The following is a 20,675-nucleotide window of genomic DNA, read 5'->3' on the forward strand; positions in this document are numbered from 1 at the left end:
TCACCCAGGGACATCAGCAAATGAGGAACGTTCATTACAAAGGCAGCCTTCTAAGTATCTTTGTTTGTTTCCAGCAGGCTAGATGGAGCATCAGGACTTGCGGTTTAGGACTGCACTAGACGAAGGTAAGTCTCCTCCAGGCGAGCGTTGCTAAAGTAGGCGTGGATGTGTGCTCACACCCACTCCATCCTTTCTGCATCTGGATGTCTCAGGATTGTTGCACCCACCTGAGGACATACTATCAGAGCAGAGATGAAAACAGAGACGGAGATGTCAGTGGAAACAAGAAAGAGATGTTCTCATGGCCATTAAGGAGCCAGGGCACTACAGACAGCTCTGGCACAAGGAAAGTTAATTGCAGTTTTCAGAGGGTACACAAGAAGGCCATTCAAAATTTGGACTGATTTGGGTAAACAGAGTGGATAATGTCCATTTGGTAGAAATGTGCCTGAATTTTGGTTTTTTACCTCTTATTATCTAATAAGTAAGTGGGCAAGAAACTTACTTTACCTTGACTTGATTTACCCTCTGGGAAATGATGGATGCTAAGATGAAAAGGCTAAGAGTGAAATTAGATGAGTCCCCCAGTGAGAGGGACAGGGTGGTTGTGAGGGACTATGATTTGTGGAATTGTATGGCTGTTTTGTTTAGTAGCCAGAAGGATAAATGAGGGTGCCCTGGGACAAGGGAACTATTATGGCCAGTTTCATCTTAGAAATCACGCTCACCTCATTCTTCTCTCACTAGTAAGACTGATAAAATATACTTTCTCTATGCAAGCAGACCACCAGATAAGATTGCTGACGCCATATATATAGTGTTTAAATAAGTGTTGATACCTATGCATAAATAATATACTGTAAACACAAAAACTAAGCTGACTGATGGTCAGGAATGCAGCCATGCCTATGTTTCCTTAGTGAAGCAGACATGGACAATGTTTAAACTCTTCAAAAACCATGCGGGTGCCATTTTTCCAATGCCCCGTGCCTGGCAGGGTAATGAGTTTTTTGGGCAAAGCATCTGAGGTGCCTGGGCGCTGTGTGTTTTCGAGAAGTAGAGTCCAAGCTCACAGTGGCAGGGAGAGACCTACAGAAGTCAGCACTGTAGCTGATACTGGAGAGTTTTTTCTACATTTGTTTGCTTATGCGTGTGCATGCTGTGTGTATGGGTGGTGTACATGCATGCGTGGTGTGCATGCATGGTGTGTGCCTGTGTGTGTACCACAGCATGCATGTGGAGGTCAGAGGACAATGGAGTCTTTCACCATGTGGGTCCTGGGGACTGAACACTTAGGATAAATGCAGAGTCCTGGGGTAACTGTCTGACTTTCATTGTTACAGAAAAGGGCAAAGTGCGCCATGCTGGGCCTCTGGTTATCCTAACCAACCAAGGCATGGTCCAGCAATGCCTGCGGTCCTATGGTGAGCCGATGCTCAGTTCCGTTCTAGATAGTCTACACTGCCCTAAGTGTGTTCTTTGGATCGATCACTACTGTCACTAGCTTGTCAGAAGATCTAGTATTGCCTAACTGGATTTTGGGAAGTGGTGAACAGAGTGAGAAAGAGGAGCAATGACGGAATGAAAGCCAGCAACAGAAGGAAGCTAGTCTTTAGGCTTAATGTCTCATTTACCTTCAAGAAAGAGTATGTGTGCATTGTCTGTGTATGAGTTTGTGAATATGTGCATGTATGTGTGTCTATATGTGTGTGTGTGTGTGTGTGTGTGTTTGTGTGTGTGCATATTGCCCTGACTGTGCCATCTCGCTGGCCCAAGAATATTTCTTTTAGTTTATATTTTAAAATTTAATTATAAGTATGTATGTATGTATGTATGTATGTATGTATGTATGTATGCATGCATGTGTGTGTGTGTGTGCTTGGGTGTATGAGTACAGGTTCAGAGAGACCAGAAGACAGCATCAGTTCCCCAGAAGCTGGAGTTATGGATGGTCTAAGCCATTCAAGGTGGATCCTAGGAACTGAACTCAGGTCCACTGTAGGAACAGTATGTGCTGTGCACTGCTGAGATATCTCCACTCCCTAAGAGTGCTTTTAAAATTATACACATTTGAATGTATTCTGGAGAAATTTCTGAACTCCGGGGAGAGACAGCCAGTTAGAGACTTGAGGACTGATATCACATGCTACGTGTATGGTTTACTGACACCAGACTTCCCTACAACAATGGAAACTGTAAGACAGTGGGACAATGGGGATTTTTAGGGGAAAGATCGTGACAGGATAACCCAGATGAAACTAAGAGGCTCTTCATTGAGATCAGATAAATTCTCTTGCAGCTTGAGAAAATTATGCAAGGGACTGCTTCTCTTTGGTGAAGTAAAATAGAACAAAATCTCAAGGTACAAAGAAATGAGTGTGGAAGAGCCTGTCAAGCAATGAGTGTTGAAGTTTCTTACAAAAAACACCCATATCAGTGAATGTAAGACCGATAATTAAAGCGTAAACAAAAACTTCAGAGGGTGTGTGTGTGCCTGCACACATGTGGAGGTCAGAGGACTATGCTGGTATTGGTTTTATCCTTCTAGCCTGTAGGTCCTGGTCTTGAACACAGGTCTTCAGGCTTGGTTGGCTCTTACATGTGGAAACATCTTGCTGGCCCAGACATAGCAGGGAAGGTGGGATTGGGAAGGAATGAGGGAGTGGGATACAGCTGGGATACAAAGTTAAAAAACTGTAACTAATATTAAAAAATAAAAATAAATAAATAAATTTTAAAAATCTAAAAAAAAGATATCAAATGAACTATCAGAGAATTCCAGGAGCAGCTTTAAGCTTTTGTATCGGAAAACAGTTTTTCTGATGAAGCATAAATATTTATCAGTAGCTCCAGTTATCTGTGGGCATAAGGACAAATATTTAGATTAGTGTTAGGAATTGTGCTGATTTAGTAAAGCAGTGGTTATAATTTCTTGTCTAAGATAAATGACTTCACTAGCAATGATTAGTCAGCTAGGTTTTTAGTTTCAGGTATGTTTTCTCTCTTGTTGAGAAAGTTTAAGTCCAATTAGATAGCTGTTGGTTATCACCGATGCATGTATGTCACTTCTGAACACTTAGGGTTATTGTGCCATGCTGGTCATGGTTCATAGGCATCATAGCTGGGGAGGACTATTGCTTGCCTCCCTCCTTTAAAAGTTTGCATGGTATCTTCTGGTACCCAAAGCTAGTTCTCATGCAAGCAACATTAAATATATGGAGCAGGTTATGTTTAGGTATTTATAATAAGTATGTACACATACATAAATACATATACTAACAAGAGGCCATGAGGGTGACAGAGAGGAAGGGAGGATATAAGGGAGAATTTGGAGGGAGAAAAGGATAGAGAAAAATGGTGTAATTATATTATCTCAAAAATAAAAGTTAGAAAAGAATAATTCCAAGAGAAGCAAGTTAAGCAAATCAATTAATAGCTGCTGAATATATTAGAAGAGTAAAGGAAGTCATATAAAAGAAGAGTGAGGTGATTTAACTGTTATCTCCTTTACTTTCTTTTTTTTGTCTACTTTCCTGAATGTTTGGTTAGCAAACATTACTCAAATTCTTTCAAATAACCAAGGATGTAATAGTTCACTTTACAAAGATAGTGTAACTCAAACATGATTAAACAATAACATAACACAACACAGAAAACAACTTCAGACATGACACAGTCACACAAATTCTAATCAAACTCTTAACAAACTGGAGCTGATAGCATCAGAATAGTCCCTTACTAAAATCCATAGGCGGTAAGAGTTTGACCCTTGTCTCTCTGACTCAATAGGTGTGAGAAGGCAAAAGAGCAAAATAATGACTATGCACATTAAAAGAGGAGAAACAACTCCACCTGCTTGAAGATTATATCATTAGGTAACTAAAATAATTTAGATTCAACCACAGAAGAAAAAGGAGAACTAGAGAGAGAATTTGGTGAGGTTTCCAGACAGTTTACGGAATAGATGGCTATTTTATTCTTTTTCCAGCAACATTTACTTGGAAAGTGTGTTTGTGGGGAGAAAAGCCAAAAGAAGTTCACATTGGCTATACAGTTGTAAAATATTTGAGAATAAATTTACCAAGAAGGAAACAGCACCAATACGAAAATGTAGCTATAACATTTTATGAGCAGGCATAAAATCACTTTTGAATAAATAGAAAGATATACCGTGTTTCTGGAAAGGAATAATTAAAACAATAAAAATGTAATTTTTCTAAATTAATGCATAAATTATATGCTGCTCCATTCTACATCACAGCGGCTTTTCTGTTTAATTAGGCAAAATTATTTTAAAATTCCCATGGAAGAGAAATGTGCAAGGATTACGAAGGTTTTTGAGAAAAGAAGAATGAATAATGAAGCAGAATTTATCTTCCCAGATGCAGTAGTTTTCGAACTCCTGTCACAAGCATCATGGCATGGTACAGGAATAACAGGCAAAAACTCAATGGTCATCACCTTTAGAGTTCTAGGCCAGCGGCTTTCACTAATTGTTATGTACCCTTCAGCATATGCCCAAAGGACTCCTCAACATCCTGTTTCTTCTACCAAATATCTCAGCTCTCATCTTCTCTGTGTGTGGCTGGACCATAAGTAAAAGGAGGAGGAAGGCTTTTGGAGGAGGAAGGGTAACTGACATACAGATGTCACTCTCATTTCAAGGTTTCCAGGACATTAGAAAATTCATGACTCACAAAGAGTTTTCCATCATAGAAGGAATTTTCTTGTGGTGCACATACCCGAAACTGGAAAATTCCAGCATACTGGTGTGAATAACTTTGTTTCATCAGGATCTTCTGGAGACACTTCGGGTTCTGGGTCAGGGAACCCAGTGCTGCCAGGAACCAGCAGTCTCCTAGGAAGGGAAAAGCCGTAAAAGGCAACTGGTTATACCTGAAAATCCCACCCTAAATTTTATGGGTCCTGGATACCTAACTTGCCAACCCTTCCTCTGAGAACAGAGTCAATATAGATCTGAAATCTTTGATACCAGGATGTTTTCAAATTATTTTAAACGTAATATTTTCACATAATACATTTTCTTGGGAATGAGACCCAAATCTAAATACATGTTCCTTTATGTTCCACGTCTCTCATATACTTAGACTGGAGATAATCTTAAGCCTTATTTTTTTACACTTGTGTTTTGACTGTGACCTGCCATGTGAGATCAGGTATATAATTTTCTTCTTGTGATAACATTTCAGAGTTTGGAACAGTTAAAATTTGGGGGTTTGGAGTCTATACTGGGTTTTTGCCCTTTGAGGGAGGAAAATTGGGGGAAAGATTTACTGAGGCAGTTCCAAGCAAGATGGAGAAGAGGTGCTAATGCTGGTAGTATAGGCACTGGGGAACATGGGGTGCGGTGTGGTCTGGTGGGGAAGATCAGGGAAGCCCTCATAAACTATGGCAATTGATGGGTTTAACTGGCTCTCTAATTCTTTTTTTTTTTAAGATTTGCCTAGGGTTGATCTCATAGCACTATTATCATTACTTTTTAACCACTGAACTGAGTCAGCAATGGTATTTTATAATAATTGCAGAAAACACACCTGTATTTTTCTTTGCTAACGTTTGCCCTTCCCACCTCTGTATAGGGGAGTTGCTAGCCCATGCAGGAGGTGTCTCCTCTTCCCTTTGAGGGATAAGTAGCCTTGACCTTCTCCATGAGTATCAAGGTGAGCTCTTCTAAATATGCTTCCCTCTCTCTCTCTGCCTCTTTCACCGCCACCACCATCAATTTTCTGAATGCGCTTTCATGACAGGCACTGTGCTCAGAGCAGAAATCACAAAGGTACCCTAAGAGGGCCCCTCTCTCTAGTCAGAGGAATCCCTAATGGGCAGACTATCCAGCTCATAGCTCAATAGACACCTATGAACTTGGATTAAGGCAATGGTTTCCCATGTGAAGGACAAGGTGAAAGGCTGAAATGGGAGCAATGGAGTTTTTACCTGCTCCTCCTTGCTGGATATCAAATCTGCTTGCACCTTCCAGGATGAAGTGAGGGGGATCCTCTGATAAATCCTTACAAAAGACAATGAGAAGCTGTGAGTGCCTTTCATCCCTTCCTGCGTCAGTGTGGTATCAACAATATCATTCACTTGCCTTTGAGGGATAGAGGTTAATTCTTAAATAGGTGCTTAAAATATGAATTAGGTAGGCTTCCTTTGTTCTTCAGGTTTTATTGCTCACAGGGAAGCAGGTGTCAAAGGGGTGTGTATGTAACTGACAAGACAGGCAATAAATGCACAAAGAAACTCTACAAGGAAACTTCATAAATAAAGTCTGAAGATCCTTATATCAAATAGTCAGCCTGTCTGCTCCCAACAAGCCTGTGTTTTATTAGACGGTTATAAACAAATAAAAGTGAATAGGATCCATTTGTCAGATGAGACTTTGAGAAATATTAGGACTACAGTTTTTTTTTTTGTTGTTGTTGTTGTTTGTTTTGTTTTGTTTTCTGAATAAAGCTTTTCTTGAGAAACAACATGCCTCAGAAACCAGCTTGGCCATTCCCAACTCTAGATTGCACTCACAAGCTGCATAGGACACAAGTTTCAAGCTACTCAGGTGCCCACACCTCATGTACTTACAGACTCAGTCTGGGGGACCTCTATCCTGGCATCTAGCCCACGTATACTTGCCTGCCACAGAAGAGGAATGCTACAGCATCAAAGTGGGACATCTGGGCGAGCTTGGCGGACTCTTAGCAGATGTGAATATTAGGAGAGTTCCTAAGGGCGTCTCCAGGCCCTTTTAGGACACACTGGAGTAACGCCGTGGCTCCTACTCCAGGGCCCACCAGCCCTCTAGTTTTGTTTCCTTTGAGGAGCCTACAGGATTTTTCTCTGTGACCTCTCTATGTGACTCTTCTTCTACTATATATGTTTGCATAATTTGATAATTGTTCTGCTATTGTTTCCTTTTACAGGGACACGTAACTCCCCAGAGATCAGGGCCTAAGTATCCATGAAAGGAAAGAGACCTACACGATGTAGAATCCTACCTGTCCTCCATGCACGGCCAGGGTTCTCTGGGGAGAACATGCCTTCACTTGCTTTGTCAACAGTGAAGGGACCCCATCAGACTCCGGGAGAGACACAGGTTGGCTTTCCTACGGGGCCCTCTGTTATAACTAGGTGCAGAGTGTACTTGGAAAGCTCTCCAGTTCACTCAAGCAGGAAAGACTGTGTGAGGGGCCATGCTCCTGTACATGGGCTGTGGCGCTGGCTTTAAAACAATGTGGGGGCACTTCAGTGACCACAGATGGTTACTTCTACTGGGAAAAGGAATTACAGATCTCAAAGGAAGTCTGCTATCTGAATAATGACATTCACTCCCAATGCTCCAGTATAGGAATTGAAAATGAAAGTGGAAGCCTGGGGAGATGGCTCAAAAAGTGCTTGCCTTCAAGCAAGTCTGATTATCTGAGTTTCATAGGCCCCGTGTTAAAGACCTGCTCAACAGGAGGAAAGGCATGCCTGGTACCTGAAACCTAGCCAATCACCTGGGGCTAGTGAAGTCATGGATCTTGAAGGAGAACCTACAACCACCACCTCACCAAACTAGCATAATCCCTAACTACATTCTAAATATTTGTTCTTATACCCACAGATAAGCGAAGTTCTCACCCCTCATCAAAGAAACTTCTCTTTGCAACAGATGGAGACCATTAAAGAAAACTGCAACTGGTCAAAAGGCAGAAAACAAGAAATCAAACGGTGCCCAGTTCCAAGGGATACATTCACGACACAATTCCAGCACCCTTAAAAGGCTCAGGGACCTCTGGGGAAGATGGGGCAGAAAGATTACTAGAGCCAGAAGAAAAGGAAGTTTATTGTGAGATTGTGTCTCTGAGAAAGACAGAGAAGCTATACCTATAAACTCTCCTCAACATGTCTGCCTAAACATGAGCAATGATGGTACTGGTAGACATGCTGACATGGAAGGAAGAAAGTTAAGATGTCTTAAAAACAAAAACAAACAACACAAAACCACAAAACAGAAACAATAACTACAGGCAACCCAGGAATGCTGAGAGTGGGAGAAATGATCTTATAGAGGGGGGAGTCCCCTAATTGCTTACCCAATACCAAATGGTAAGCCCTAAAATCATATACAAATAAGTACGATTATAGGGGCTGATTAAGTTGCAATTGTATTTTAGGAATGTGTGTATGTACGGATGTGGGTAACAACAATTAAAGAAAAAGGCCACGAACTTGAGAGAGAGCAAGAGGAGATACATGGGAGGGGTTGGAAGGAGGAAAGAGAAGGGGGAATGATGTAATTATATTATGTTTTCAAACATTAAAAATATGATAAAGATAAATCAAAGTAGATGGAATATATAGAGTAAAAAGCCAGATGTGATGGAACTCCCTCAGAATCCCAGCACAAGCAGATGCTTGGAGCTTGCTCACCAATTAGCCTTGCCTACTTGGCAAACTTCAGGTAACAGTGAGAGACTTCATTGAAAACATCAAGGTGGATGGTACCTAAGGATGGATTACAGCTGAAGCTGCCCTCTGGCTTTTACGTGCATGCGAGCCATACAGATGTGAGCTGTACATATATGTGCACGCATGCATACACATACAACCGGAGACAGTGGAGGCTTACAAGGGCTTGGGGCAGGACTGTAGTTATCTTTACCCACTGCTTAGTTCTTCTGATGCTGTTCTGTTCGCTTTGTTCCTGTGCCTTGCACAGGAGGGTATGGTGTCTGGAAGACCTCTGCAGACAGACTGCAGATGGAATCTTGCGCTGACCTTTCTTCTCAGATGACCTGGAGACCTTGAATATTTTCTTCATCTTTGCTGTAGTTTAATTTCCCTTCATGTGCAACGTGGTGTTAAAATGTAGGAACAGTTGAGAGAAGCGAACTCTGAGGCAGGGCGATGGCCACCAATTATCAAACTCTGCCTGAGCACCAGCTGCTCTACTCCTAGCCTATTCCCTGCAGGCTCCCAACAGACTTACAAAGCAGGATGGGTCCTTCTATTTTGCAAATGAGGGAGGATGTGGAATACTTAACATAGCATCTGACAGGGTGTGTGTTCAATAACTATTGATTCCTCTCTCCTGTGTGATAGCTGTGAAATTAGAATGGCTATGTTCACAAGCAAACCCATAGCCTCAAATGCATTCATTATTAAACAAGACAGAATCAAACATAAGCGAAGCAGTCAATTCATAGATAATAGAAAGAAAGGAACAAAAATGGGAGGAAGGAAGTGATAAAGAAAACGGCCTGTAAGTTGTAAAATAAGCCAGCAATACAGCAAGAATAATAAGGTAAATAAATTGTTCTGCTCAGTTCAGTGGCATTATCTATAAAATCAACCTTTGATAAATATAATAAAGAAACCCAAATAAAATTAGAAATAAAAATGGTCTTTAGAAAGAAATATAAAAGCACAGCAGAAAATTTTATGCTGATCAATTACAAATACTAATAACTTTCTGAAAAAAATTAATGACAAAATGGCTGAAATTAGTAAATAACACCCCCAAATCAATAACCTTGGTCAATATTTTTAAGATTTAAAAGACTATCATCCTAGTATAACCATCTGCAATTTTTCTGCTGAATCCTCTCACACTTTCAGGGGATAAATGTGTCCCGTGTTATTTACAGTTTAAGTGTTAAAAAAAAAAGAACTCTGATAGGGGAGGACCTCCTCCCCTTTCATATGACTCTGTTTTGTCAGGTATTTTCAGGACTGGCTGCAAAGTCCTCCTCTGTGGCCTAACAGTACTGCTCCTCCCTTGGGAGGTGGGGAGGTCAAAGAGCCAGTCATTGAGTTCCTGTTAGAAATAGTCCTTGTTCCCCTTACTATGGGAAACCAATTGATTACTGAGTTATCACGGGTCACATCCAAGCAGAGGTTCTAGGTTTTATCCTCTCATGGTCTTTGGTTGAGTGTCCATCTCAGAAAAGACCCTGTGTCCAGATATGTTTGGTCCTTGTGGAGCTCCTATCCTTTCCACATCAAACTCCCCTCCCCTATCAGTGGACTTGGAAAGGGGCAGGGAGGAGATGAGGGAGGGAGGGTGGGACTGGGGAGGGAATGAGGGATACAGCTGGGATACAGAATTAACAAAATGTAACTAATGAGAAAAATAAAATAAAAAAATAAATAAATAATTGAAAAAAATGTAAAAAAAAAAGAACTCTGCTTTACAGAAGCGACTGCCTACAGATTGGGAAAGAATCTTCACTAACCCTTTATCTGACAGAGGACTAATATCGAGTATATACAAAGAACTAAAGAAGCGGAAAAGCAGCAAACCAAGTAATCCAATTAAAAAATGGGGAACAGAGCTAAACAGAATTCTCGACAAAGGAATATCGAATGGCAGAGAAACACTTAAAGAAATGCTCATCCTCATTAGCCATCAGGGAAATGCAAATCAAAATGACCCTGAGATACCACCTTACACCCATCAGAATGGCCAACATGAAAAACTCAAGGGACAACACATGCTGGAGAGGTTGTGGAGAAAGGGGAACCCTCCTCCACTGCTGGTGGGAATGTAAACTGGTACAACCACTCTGGAAATCTATCTGGCGCTTTCTAAGACAATTAGGAATAGTGCTTCTTCAAGACTCAGCTATACCACTGCTAGGTATATACCCAAAGTTTTCTCAAGTACATAAAAGGGATATTTGCTCAACCATGTTTGTAGCAGCTTTATTTGTAATAGCCAGAACCTGGAAACAACCCAGATGTCCATCAACGGAGGAATGGGTACAGAAATTGTGGTATTTTTACACAATGGAATACTACTCAGCAATCAAAAAGGAGGAAATCATGAAATTTGCAGGCAAATGGTGGGATCTAGAAAAGATCATCCTGAGTGAAATATCCCAGAAGGAGAAAGACAAACACGGTATACACTCACTTATATAGACCTATAAGATGTGATAAACATAATGAAATCTGTACACCTAAAAAAGATAATCAAGAGAGCGGACATGGGGTAAGATGATCAATCCTCGTTTAGAAAGACAGATGGGATGTGTATTGAACATATGACAGGAGTCTACTGAGCGCATTTGAAAGACTCTAACTAGCAGTGTTTTCAAAGCAAAGACTCATGACCAAACCTTTGGCAGAGTACGGGGAATCATAAGAAAGAAGGGGAGTTAGTCTGATAGGGAAAGGATAGGAGCTCCACAAGGACCAAAGATATCTGGGCACAGGATCTTTTCTGAGACTGACATTCAACCAAGGACTATGTATGGATATAACCTAGAACCTCTGCTCAGATGTAGCCTGTGGTAGCTCAGTAACCAATTGGTTTCCCATAGTGAGGGGAACAAGGACTATTTCTAACAGGAACTCAATGACTGGCTCTTTGGCCTCCCCACCCCCCCAAGGGAGGAGCAGTCCTGTTAGGCCACAGAGGAGAGCTTTGCAGCCAGTCCTGAAGATACCTGATAAAACAGGGTCAGATGAATGGGAAGGAGGTCCGCCCATCAGTGGACTTGGAAAGGGGCACGGTGGAGATGAGGGAGGGAGGGAGGGACTGAAAGGGAATGAGGGATCGGGACACAGCTGGGATACAGAGTTAATAAAATGTAACTGATAAGAAAAAAATAAAATTAAAAAAAAGAACACTACTGCTAATTAAGAAGCCAATAAAGTCTATGTACAACATGAGAGTAAACACACATGCACACATATATATTCATGTGCACACACACATACACACACACATTGACTTAGGCTAACTTATTTTCATTAAATAGGAATTTCTGTAGGAATGAAAAAGGCAAGGATAGTTCATTTTAGAGTTGGAGTATGGTCTGGTATTTTGTATTTGTTAATTGCTTGCCCCCTTCGATTCTTATTGTTTATGAGCAAATTGCCATGTGCCCCAAGTACTGCTGTTTAACCCTATCTAAGAAATTATTCCTGATTGGCTGATTAAAAGGCCTAAACCTGGCAGGGCAGAATGGGGTGGGCATGGGCAAAGTTTGCGGACTTTGGGAGAGGAGAATCATGGGAAGAGACGAGGAAGGAGGAAACTCCCATGGGGTTAGGTGAAGAGAGAACCATGTGGGCCAGGAGAAAGGACTCCAAGAATGACGTGGAAAGAAACACCAAGATGAAATATTTAAGCAAGTATTTATAAGGTTATGGATGGAAGGTAGCCCAGAAAAGAAAGGTGAAGGCAGATGGCAAGGGATGCAGGCTAGGAGACTGAGGTGGTGTAGGTGAATTATCTGCCCAGCCCAAGGTGAAATAAGGCAATTATAAAATCTAACAGGTATCTCTGTCTTACTGATTATGATCACAGATTAAATAATACCACTATAATAATTATAGGGCTAATGATGTTTATTATTATAATAAATATTATTATTATTATGTTTATGTTTATTATTAGCCATGTATTGAAAATACAATACCATGTATTTTCAACAACAATTTAGGATCTCTAATAATATGAAATAGGAATTACATGGGCTAAATGGAGGAAAATTTATACCCTTTTGCTAAAGCCTATGAAGGCATTTGATAACCATACAAACTTTTACCAAAACAATGGAAGTTATAAGAAAAAGAAAAAAGAAAAGTAGCAGCTAGTTAGGGACAAGATAGGCCTGCAATCAATAGCCAACATCAACTTTGCAAGGAAACAGTAGGACTGACTGCATTAAAGATGGATACAGTATCTCCAACTCCTGTCCCCTAAGGATCTACCACATGTCTTATGCTGACCCTTAGAACCTCAACCCTCAGTCAGAGAGGGAAGGTGGGAAGAGATGTGGTGATGCTCAGGTTGTACATCGGCTTGCTAGAGAAAAGGTCCGTACAGAACATGTGCTATTGTGGCTAAAGAAGAGCAAGCTCTGAGCCTTGTGAAGTCCTTGATTAGCAGGCAGGCTTGGCAAGCCAGGGCATTAGGAAAGTTATTGTGATAATATCTTAGAACAGATCTGTGCTGAACTCCCACCCAGTGATGACTCAGAATCAGCTGGCAGCTCTGTAGACCTGAGGCCGTAGAGCCCTGCCTTCCACACCTGTAAATCAGGAGGTCAGCCAGAGGTAGCATTCAAGACCAACAGTAATCCGGTGACTCTAAGGCTCATCAGGGACAAGAAACCAGGCTGAGGGAAGTTTAGGGGTATGTATGTTCCAGGTCAACTTGCCCCATACGTCTCTCTTCTCCCAACACCTAGTCTTTCCCAGCTTGAAGTATTTGGTTTTGTGAGATAGACAGAGTTCAAAAATATTAGGTACGCCAACGGAAACTGAAGTAGTTAATATGTCAACTGAACTGGATCACAGGGAGTCATTTATTTGATAAATATTCTATTTGGGTGTGTCTGTCAAAGAAGCGGTGGGTGAGACTCATATTTGAATTGGTGAACTCAGTAAAGCAGCCTAGGCTCCCAGTGTGGGTGGGAACATCCGATCTGATCAATCCATCAGGTGCCTGACTAAAACAAAGGGGAAAAGAATGTCGTGCTCTTAGATTGAGATGGCAAAATGATTTCCTCCTGGTCCCAGACTGGGGCTCAGACCTGTAGTTTCCCTGGCTCTCAGGCCCCTGACTTAAGACTTTCTTATGTCTCTAGGTGACAGACTGCATAACATGGTATTACTTAGACCCATAAATACATGAGCCAATACCTCATAGCAAATTTCTTTTCATAAATACATCAATAGGTTATAGGTAGTATATTAATAGGGTTAATACATGAAAATATATTATCAATATGGATGTTGGTAAATCCGTTAAGAAGATATAATTATTTATCAATGCTATATAGATACACACACATACATGTAATAGATTTTATCCAGGTATTTGGAAAATCTGAATAATACATAAGCCATCAATAATCATCAAACTAAGTTAATTGTCAAATCAAGTAATCATAGTAACTTAGGTCCTTTTCTCCAAGCCAAGTTTGAGTTACTCTCTGTTACGTTAGGGATGTAAGAAACCCATGTAATGCAAACCTTGGCAAACATCCTCTCTGAAGTAGCACCACTGAAGCCACTGTTCTCGATCATCTTTAGAGGCATCACCCCAGTAATGAGATAATTTGCCTCATGGTATTTTCTTTGAATACTCCTCATGAATTTCCTATACCAAGTACTGGTCTTGTGTAAAAAAAACATGTTTTGCCAATAGTTATCTTTGCACAGCTATGACTAAAATACCTGGGAGAAAACTTAGAAGAGGAAGGCTTCATTTTAGAACACAGTTTGGGAGGCTGGTTCATCAACGCCCTTAGTCGTGACATCATGCGGTGATATGGTGTGTTGGGGGAGGCTGTTCACTGCATGGTGGACAGGAAGTAGAGACCAGCCGAGGGACTGGAAACCAGGTGTAAGTTTCAAAGTCATGCCCCTCTTCGGTGACCTGCTTCCTCTACTAAGCCCACCCCCTAACATTTCCAGAACCATCCCAAATCCTGCCCTCGGCTGGAGACATTCAGCACACAGGCCTGTGGGAGCATTTCATATTCAGCCTATAACAATTAGACTCATCATCTTGTCACTCAGCCCTTCCAGATGGTGACCAGGCTTTTCCTTGGACAGGTGGCAATATAATCCCTTTCCTATTTTCTTTTAAAGAGAATTCTGCTGCGCTGGCATCAAAGATGTTTCTTTTTGGAGGCTCAGTGGCAATTGACTGTTGGCATAATTATATCCAGTACCTTCTGAGTACTGGATGATAGTACATGATAGATAGATGATAGTACATGATAGTTACATGATAGAACAACTCCACAGTTTATCCCACATTCAGATATGCATCTTGGTGGGTTTCAATTTTTGCCTCTTCCTTTTCTGAACAATATATTTTGGTGAGTCACTTCTAGTGAGCGAGTGATCCCATCCAAAAGTACTCTGACTATATGAAGGTGGCATTTCCTGGGCTGGCAAATGCGTTGCTCTGGAGTGACCACAGAAGTTGTGAGCTGAGCTCCAAGTACCTATTAGAGAACATGCTTTAGACATGCAGCCCATCCTTTGGTAGAGAAGTGGATTATTTTTTTTCTGAATGAGGTCTAAGATGGCATTCCAGTCCCTTGGTCTAGGAACACTGGTGAGAATGTGAAGATCTACCATCTCCAGGTCCATGCTATCTTCTAGAGAGTAGCTCTAGTGGTACCAGTGTTTCTCATCCTATGGGTTGTGACCCCTTTGGGGGTGGTATGTCAGATAGCCTGCATGTCAGATTCATAACAGTAGCAAAATTACAGTTATGAAGTAGCAAGAAAAATAATTTTACATTTGGGGTCACTAGAACATGAGGAACTATATTAAGGGGTTGCAGCATTAGGAAGGTTGAGAAACACCAATTTAGATTTAAATAACTTTAACATTTCTTGTCTCTCAGCCTCAAAGACCACGTAGTCAATAGACACGTCTGACTCATGCCCATGGCAATGAGCAGAGCAGAATGAACACCTCCACCAGTGCGAAAGGGCTACAGGACACTGATGATCTATTTAGTGAGAATAATTTCATCCACCTTACAGGACTGTGAAGGTAATTAAATGACAAATTGCATGTAAGCACTTAGTATAATACCTCAACTATGTACATACTCAATAAGTGGAATTTATTACTATTATCCACAGAATAAAAAGTCCCCTAAAAGGAGGCCATGTGAGTACCAAATTTAATTTAGAGAATGCATTACACACACCCCCCATGGTAAATTCTTGGCATTATTGCTTCCTGAGAGCAGAGGTTTTAGGAAACATTAAGAATGATGAATCCTTGAGTTTCCTCCTTACAAGGTCATAGACTACCACTGAGCCCAAGTTGAAGTGAGGAACGAGGTTGGATGTTCCTTAAAGAGAAACAGAGTAGGTCAGGCTGTGAGAAACATTCCCCTTCAACAACATTTCAGCAGCAAACAGATTGGATTCATTGTTAGAGGGGAAGAGAAGTGAGGAAGAAATGCAGGTGCATGATGGTTGACCTTGACTGTCAACCCTGCTGGGATTTAGAATCACCATGGAAACAAACCTGTGGGCATATTTGTAAGGGGTTTTCTAGATTGCACTACTTAAAGTGGGAAGATCCGTGTCAGTGTGGGTGGAATCTGTGAGGTGTTTTCTAGATTATGTTAATTAATGTGAGAAGATTCCCACCCTCAGTGTGGGTGGAACCATTACATGGGATGAATATAAGGAAGAAAGGGAGACGAACATAGTGTCTTATCTATCTATCTATCTATCTATCTATCTATCTATCTATCTATCTATCTATCTATCTATCTATCTCCTTCCTGGTTGTGGACACTATGTGACCAGCCGCCTTCTGTCTCTGCTGCCATGACAAATTGCATGATCAACTATACCCTTAAAGTTTCAGCCAGTATAAAGCCTTCCTTTCTTGAGTTGCTTATATCAGATATTTTGGACCGTCAACAAGGAAAATAACTAGTACTGTAGATGAAGGGAAAGAGGGAGAGAGAAAAGGAGCTATGGATATTAAACAACTTTTCTATGATAGGCCCAGAAAACTGAGCCCAGGTCCCCAGCCCCTGACTTGTAGGTTATTGCTGAACCTACTAAGCTTGGATGGATACTCCAAGAAGAATAAGACCCATTGTGGCTTAGAAGTTGCCTGTGTTTGAAATTTCCCTGTTGTCTAGAACAGTCTAGAATGTGGAGATGGGCTAAGGGGCCTTGGAACAAGTTTCAGGTGGGAAGCAAGCTGCTGCAGGGGAGGCTTGACTGTGAAAGCAGAGCTGGGATACAGAACACAAGAAGAAATGTACTTTGCACATTCCTTCCCTGCAGCCACTTAGCCACTAACCATTTTTTATGACCTACATTTCTCCTTGGAAACATTTGCTATTTTTTTTTTCTGAATTTAACCGAAATTCTTGGATTCTGAAAGTTCAAGAACATTGAGGAATCAGAGAAATAGTGTTTATAGTGTGTACTTACAATGCACTAGATACTAAGCATTGCTCACAGTCCCCCTTAAAATAACCGTATTAGTATGATACAGGTCCAGTTTTCATCTTCATTATTTTTCATCCTTGAAATGGAACAAAGATGTCTAAAATCCTAGAGGCTGACTTTATGGAGGGGGGTGGGTTCCTGGTGGATCGTATGAGGCTGGAGACTCTAACGGTGCATAAAACATCTGAGGTAACGAAAGGCAAGAATACAACACATAACAGGAGTTCACAGTGTCACCTTACAGGTGTCAGCTTGTGAGGTCAGCTGTGTGACTTTAGACTGATCATTCTACTCTGTTTCCATTTTTATGTGTAGAACGGAATTAATGACAGCCCCTCATGACAGTTTTAAAAGTCATTCAAAGAGCTTAAAACCATAACGCTATGTGCATCTTGGCCTTATTATTAGGCATGGCTAGGTTGGTTGTGGCTCTTCTATACGTAGCCTTCCATTCAGTCTGTAAGCTACAGGAGTCAGGGATTCCATAGTAGTGAAGAGGTACATACCCAGGTTTTCTCGTTGCTGGTCTATGTGAGAAATCAGTCAACAAAAGGTTTCTCTTGTGTACATATAAGCTTGAAACCTGAACAAGTCATTTGTCGACAGTCACCCAGCCACTTATTTATTTCTTTTTACTCTAAATTCTAACAAACCCTAATTAGACATTCAAGTTCAGGTGGGTAAAAGACTCTTGGGAGTCTTGATCTAACTCGTGGGCTCTTCTCTCCCTAACCATGCCATCTCAGTCAAGCTATATCACCTCTATGAATTTGTTTTCTTTCTTGTAACATTAAAAAAATATAAAGGCTGCAAGATATGGAAGTCTTTAGAAATTATTATATAAACACAAGTATTGCTAAATTTGGAAAAGGGACACATTAAGAAATATGATGTTTGAGAGTATATGCTGAAATGAGCAATGGCCTTTAGTAGAGTATGGGTAAGCCCCTGGGCGTGAAGCATGATGGGAAAACAAACATGGCTTCTAGCTGCCTTTACTTTGGATTATTGGGCTGATTCTGTAATAGTCATTTCTGCTTGCCTCAGTTTCTTCTTGTTCCTCAAAGCTATCACAAGTTGAGATGGACTTAGATAATTAGATACTCTCAGCCCTTTCCAAATAGGAGTGTTATAAATCTCTCAACATTCTAAATAAGGTCTCACATGCTTTCTAAATGAATCTTATCTTTTCAATACTACAGAGGAGAGAAAGTGACCCTTCAAAATTCCCTTAAATAGACTTGTCTATCTCCTTAGGTGGTAAAGGCAAAAGAGAGCCATAACTAAGAACCTACTGCCAAGGGCTAGATGGACTAACCATACAGGACTTATTAATGCATCCGGTTTTCTTGAACTAGTATCAAAACACTTCCAGCTTTCTGTTGGCCTTTTCCTTCCCTAGAGATACTACTGTCCCAGGTAAGGCAAAAGTTTTCCCTTCAGAGCTAGGTGTGTTGGGTTCTCTTTCTCATGTACGAAACTAAATCACATAGCCTTGGACAAAATAGACACTGTGGGACATCGTCAGAAATCACCATTCTGTACACCCTAGGCTGGTGTTAGTCAGTGTTCCTAGGGCAGTGCTTGGCATGTAAGCAGTGCCTGAGAACTGTTCCTGTCATTCACTCACTAGACTGTACTATTTTCTTGTTTTAGACTGTGCTGGCAACTTTGGAGGCATGAGGAGGAAGCGCCAGGCACCCCAAAGCATTTTCCATTTAGCTCCTTCATATTTATAAAAAGTCCTGATGAAACCATGGGTAACTTCCATCTACAGGGCTTCATGCTTTAAAATTGAGATAGTTCTCAAAACCAGCAGGGCTCACCTCGCTGCAAGGTCGAGTTGGTGGCCACTTGCTGAGGTGGGGGAGTCAGGGTGATTCAGTTGCCACCCTACATTACCACCCCGATGTCACAGGTGTCTGTGATGTCTGGAGTCCTTTCATGGATGACCAAGCCTTTACGAGACTAAGAAAGTGATTATAAAAGAGAGAGACAAAGCAATTATTTAAATTCTGCCTATGGTAGAAATGACTGACATGATCTATTCCTTTTGAGTAAATTCTGGTAGGTAAGAAGAAAGGAGCATAAAGACACTGACACTTGAAGAGAATAAAGGCTGACAGACTGATAGATGGGCTCAATTAAGGAGGTGGAGAGACCCTGGAGACCAACCAGCACAGCCTCCAAACCATAACATGCCAGTTTCCAGTCATAGGACTGAAATGTTTTAATCTGCCAGTGAGGTCATTATTAGAACCAAGTGAGGAGCTGTGGCTCAGACCACAGAGCCTTCTCACTGCTTGGACTGGACATAAGATTGTGGCAGAGAAACCAGATGACTTATTTTCTCTCCTGTTTGGTTTGAGGCTGCACCACTTCTCTTTTCATTGGGTGATGCCATGGCCTACAGCTCCCAGAGTCACAGAACTTGCTGCGTTCTGGCTGGGACTCACTCACCTGGGGTCGTTTCCACTCCAATTTTGAGAGGCTCTTTCCCTTGAGCAGCTTCTGGCCTATGGAAGAGGCCTCAGCAGGAAACGTATCATCTATAAACAGTTGACCCTTGCTCAGGCAACGATCCCGTAAGGACCTAAAGTCTTGATTCTTGAACTTGACCACGGAAGTCTCTGTTTGAGGCTCTGTGTTATGTGCCATGACTATCTCTAGAAAGATGTCTGAAGTCTTTTCTTTCTGATGAGAAAGAGGAAAATGATTAGCACCAGACATTTTGATGCACTGACCTCTGCCCCTTTATAAGATCTGAGACTCATATCTCTGCTGTCCTTGGCATGAAGCCCCTGGGTGGGCAAGTGTCAACTAAAATTTAATATCCCTACTCCCTATTCACGTTTAGCTTGGTGTACTGAATTAGCTTCTCAGTGTGTTCTCCTGTGCACCAGAGACTCTGAGGGCATTTGTCCATTTAATGAACATTTATTGAGCACCGACCTTGTGCCATGCACTTTTTTGAATGCTGGCAATCCAAAGATAAATACATCATGATCTTTATCCCCGGGGGGCTCATTACCAAGTGAGAAAGATGGATTAGACATTCCAACAGCCAGCTATCATTCAACAAGACACTACTCAATTAAAAATGTGTACAAAGTCTGGGGCCGTAAGGAGGAGGCACTATAACCCTCTTGACAGCCTGGGTGGACATTTCCATGGGCAGCAACATTTGAATCAGGCCTTGAAGGAAGAAGAATGTACCAGATGGAGAAACGGTGGTTAATTTTTTAACTGTCTGTAGCTGCTCTGAGTAGCAAGTGTACAGAGGCTGTGAAAGCTGGCCTGTGAAAGTCATAGGGTATGTGAGAATAGGAAGTCACTTAGGGGTTTAGTGGACTTTAGTTGGGGCTGGAATAATTAAGTATTGAGGGAAAATGGCTAGAAAGGCAAGGTCAAATGAAGGGTTTTTTAAAATTTGTTTCTGTTTTACTTGTTTGGGGTTTTCACAATCACCTGCAAGTGTGTCTGTGTGTGAGGTGGGGGAAGGGAATGATCTGTCCTGATCATGTCTGCAGATAGGATGCCGACTAAGGAAGTAGGTGTTCAGATGAGAATGCATGAGGAATGGAGGAGGTCGCAGGTGGCCGCACTTGCTCTCGGGAGAGCTAGTGTTGGAGCGTTAGTGGTGATGATGGTAGAAAGCACTCCAGGGTTGTTTTACAGGAAGAACCTACGCCATTAGATGATGACCTGAACAAG

General features: G+C 41.4%; 1 protein-coding gene and 1 long non-coding RNA gene across 2 annotated transcripts in view; one reads left to right on the forward strand and one right to left on the reverse strand.

Annotated features, from left to right (window-relative positions):
* The window catches only part of Capn13 (calpain 13), a 70,848-nt gene extending 51,229 nt beyond the window's left edge, over window positions 1-19,619 (reverse strand). Inside the window, exons 1-3 of the mRNA XM_055627404.1 lie at window positions 19,422-19,619; window positions 5,956-6,028; window positions 4,743-4,858 (exon numbers count right to left, since the gene is read on the reverse strand). Coding sequence (XP_055483379.1) covers window positions 4,743-4,858; window positions 5,956-6,028; window positions 19,422-19,619 — 387 coding nt within the window. The remainder of the gene's footprint in view (window positions 1-4,742; window positions 4,859-5,955; window positions 6,029-19,421) is intronic.
* Window positions 78-8,377, forward strand: LOC129691329 (uncharacterized). Its single transcript, XR_008722449.1, has 3 exons — window positions 78-125; window positions 5,601-5,681; window positions 7,619-8,377. It is a non-coding gene; the product is annotated as an uncharacterized LOC129691329 (long non-coding RNA).
* Window positions 19,620-20,675: the final 1,056 nt, after the last annotated feature.

Source organism: Psammomys obesus, unplaced genomic scaffold, assembly GCF_907164565.1.
Source record: "Psammomys obesus unplaced genomic scaffold, mPsaObe1.curated_primary_1811, whole genome shotgun sequence".
Classification (NCBI taxonomy): Eukaryota; Metazoa; Chordata; class Mammalia; order Rodentia; family Muridae; genus Psammomys; species Psammomys obesus.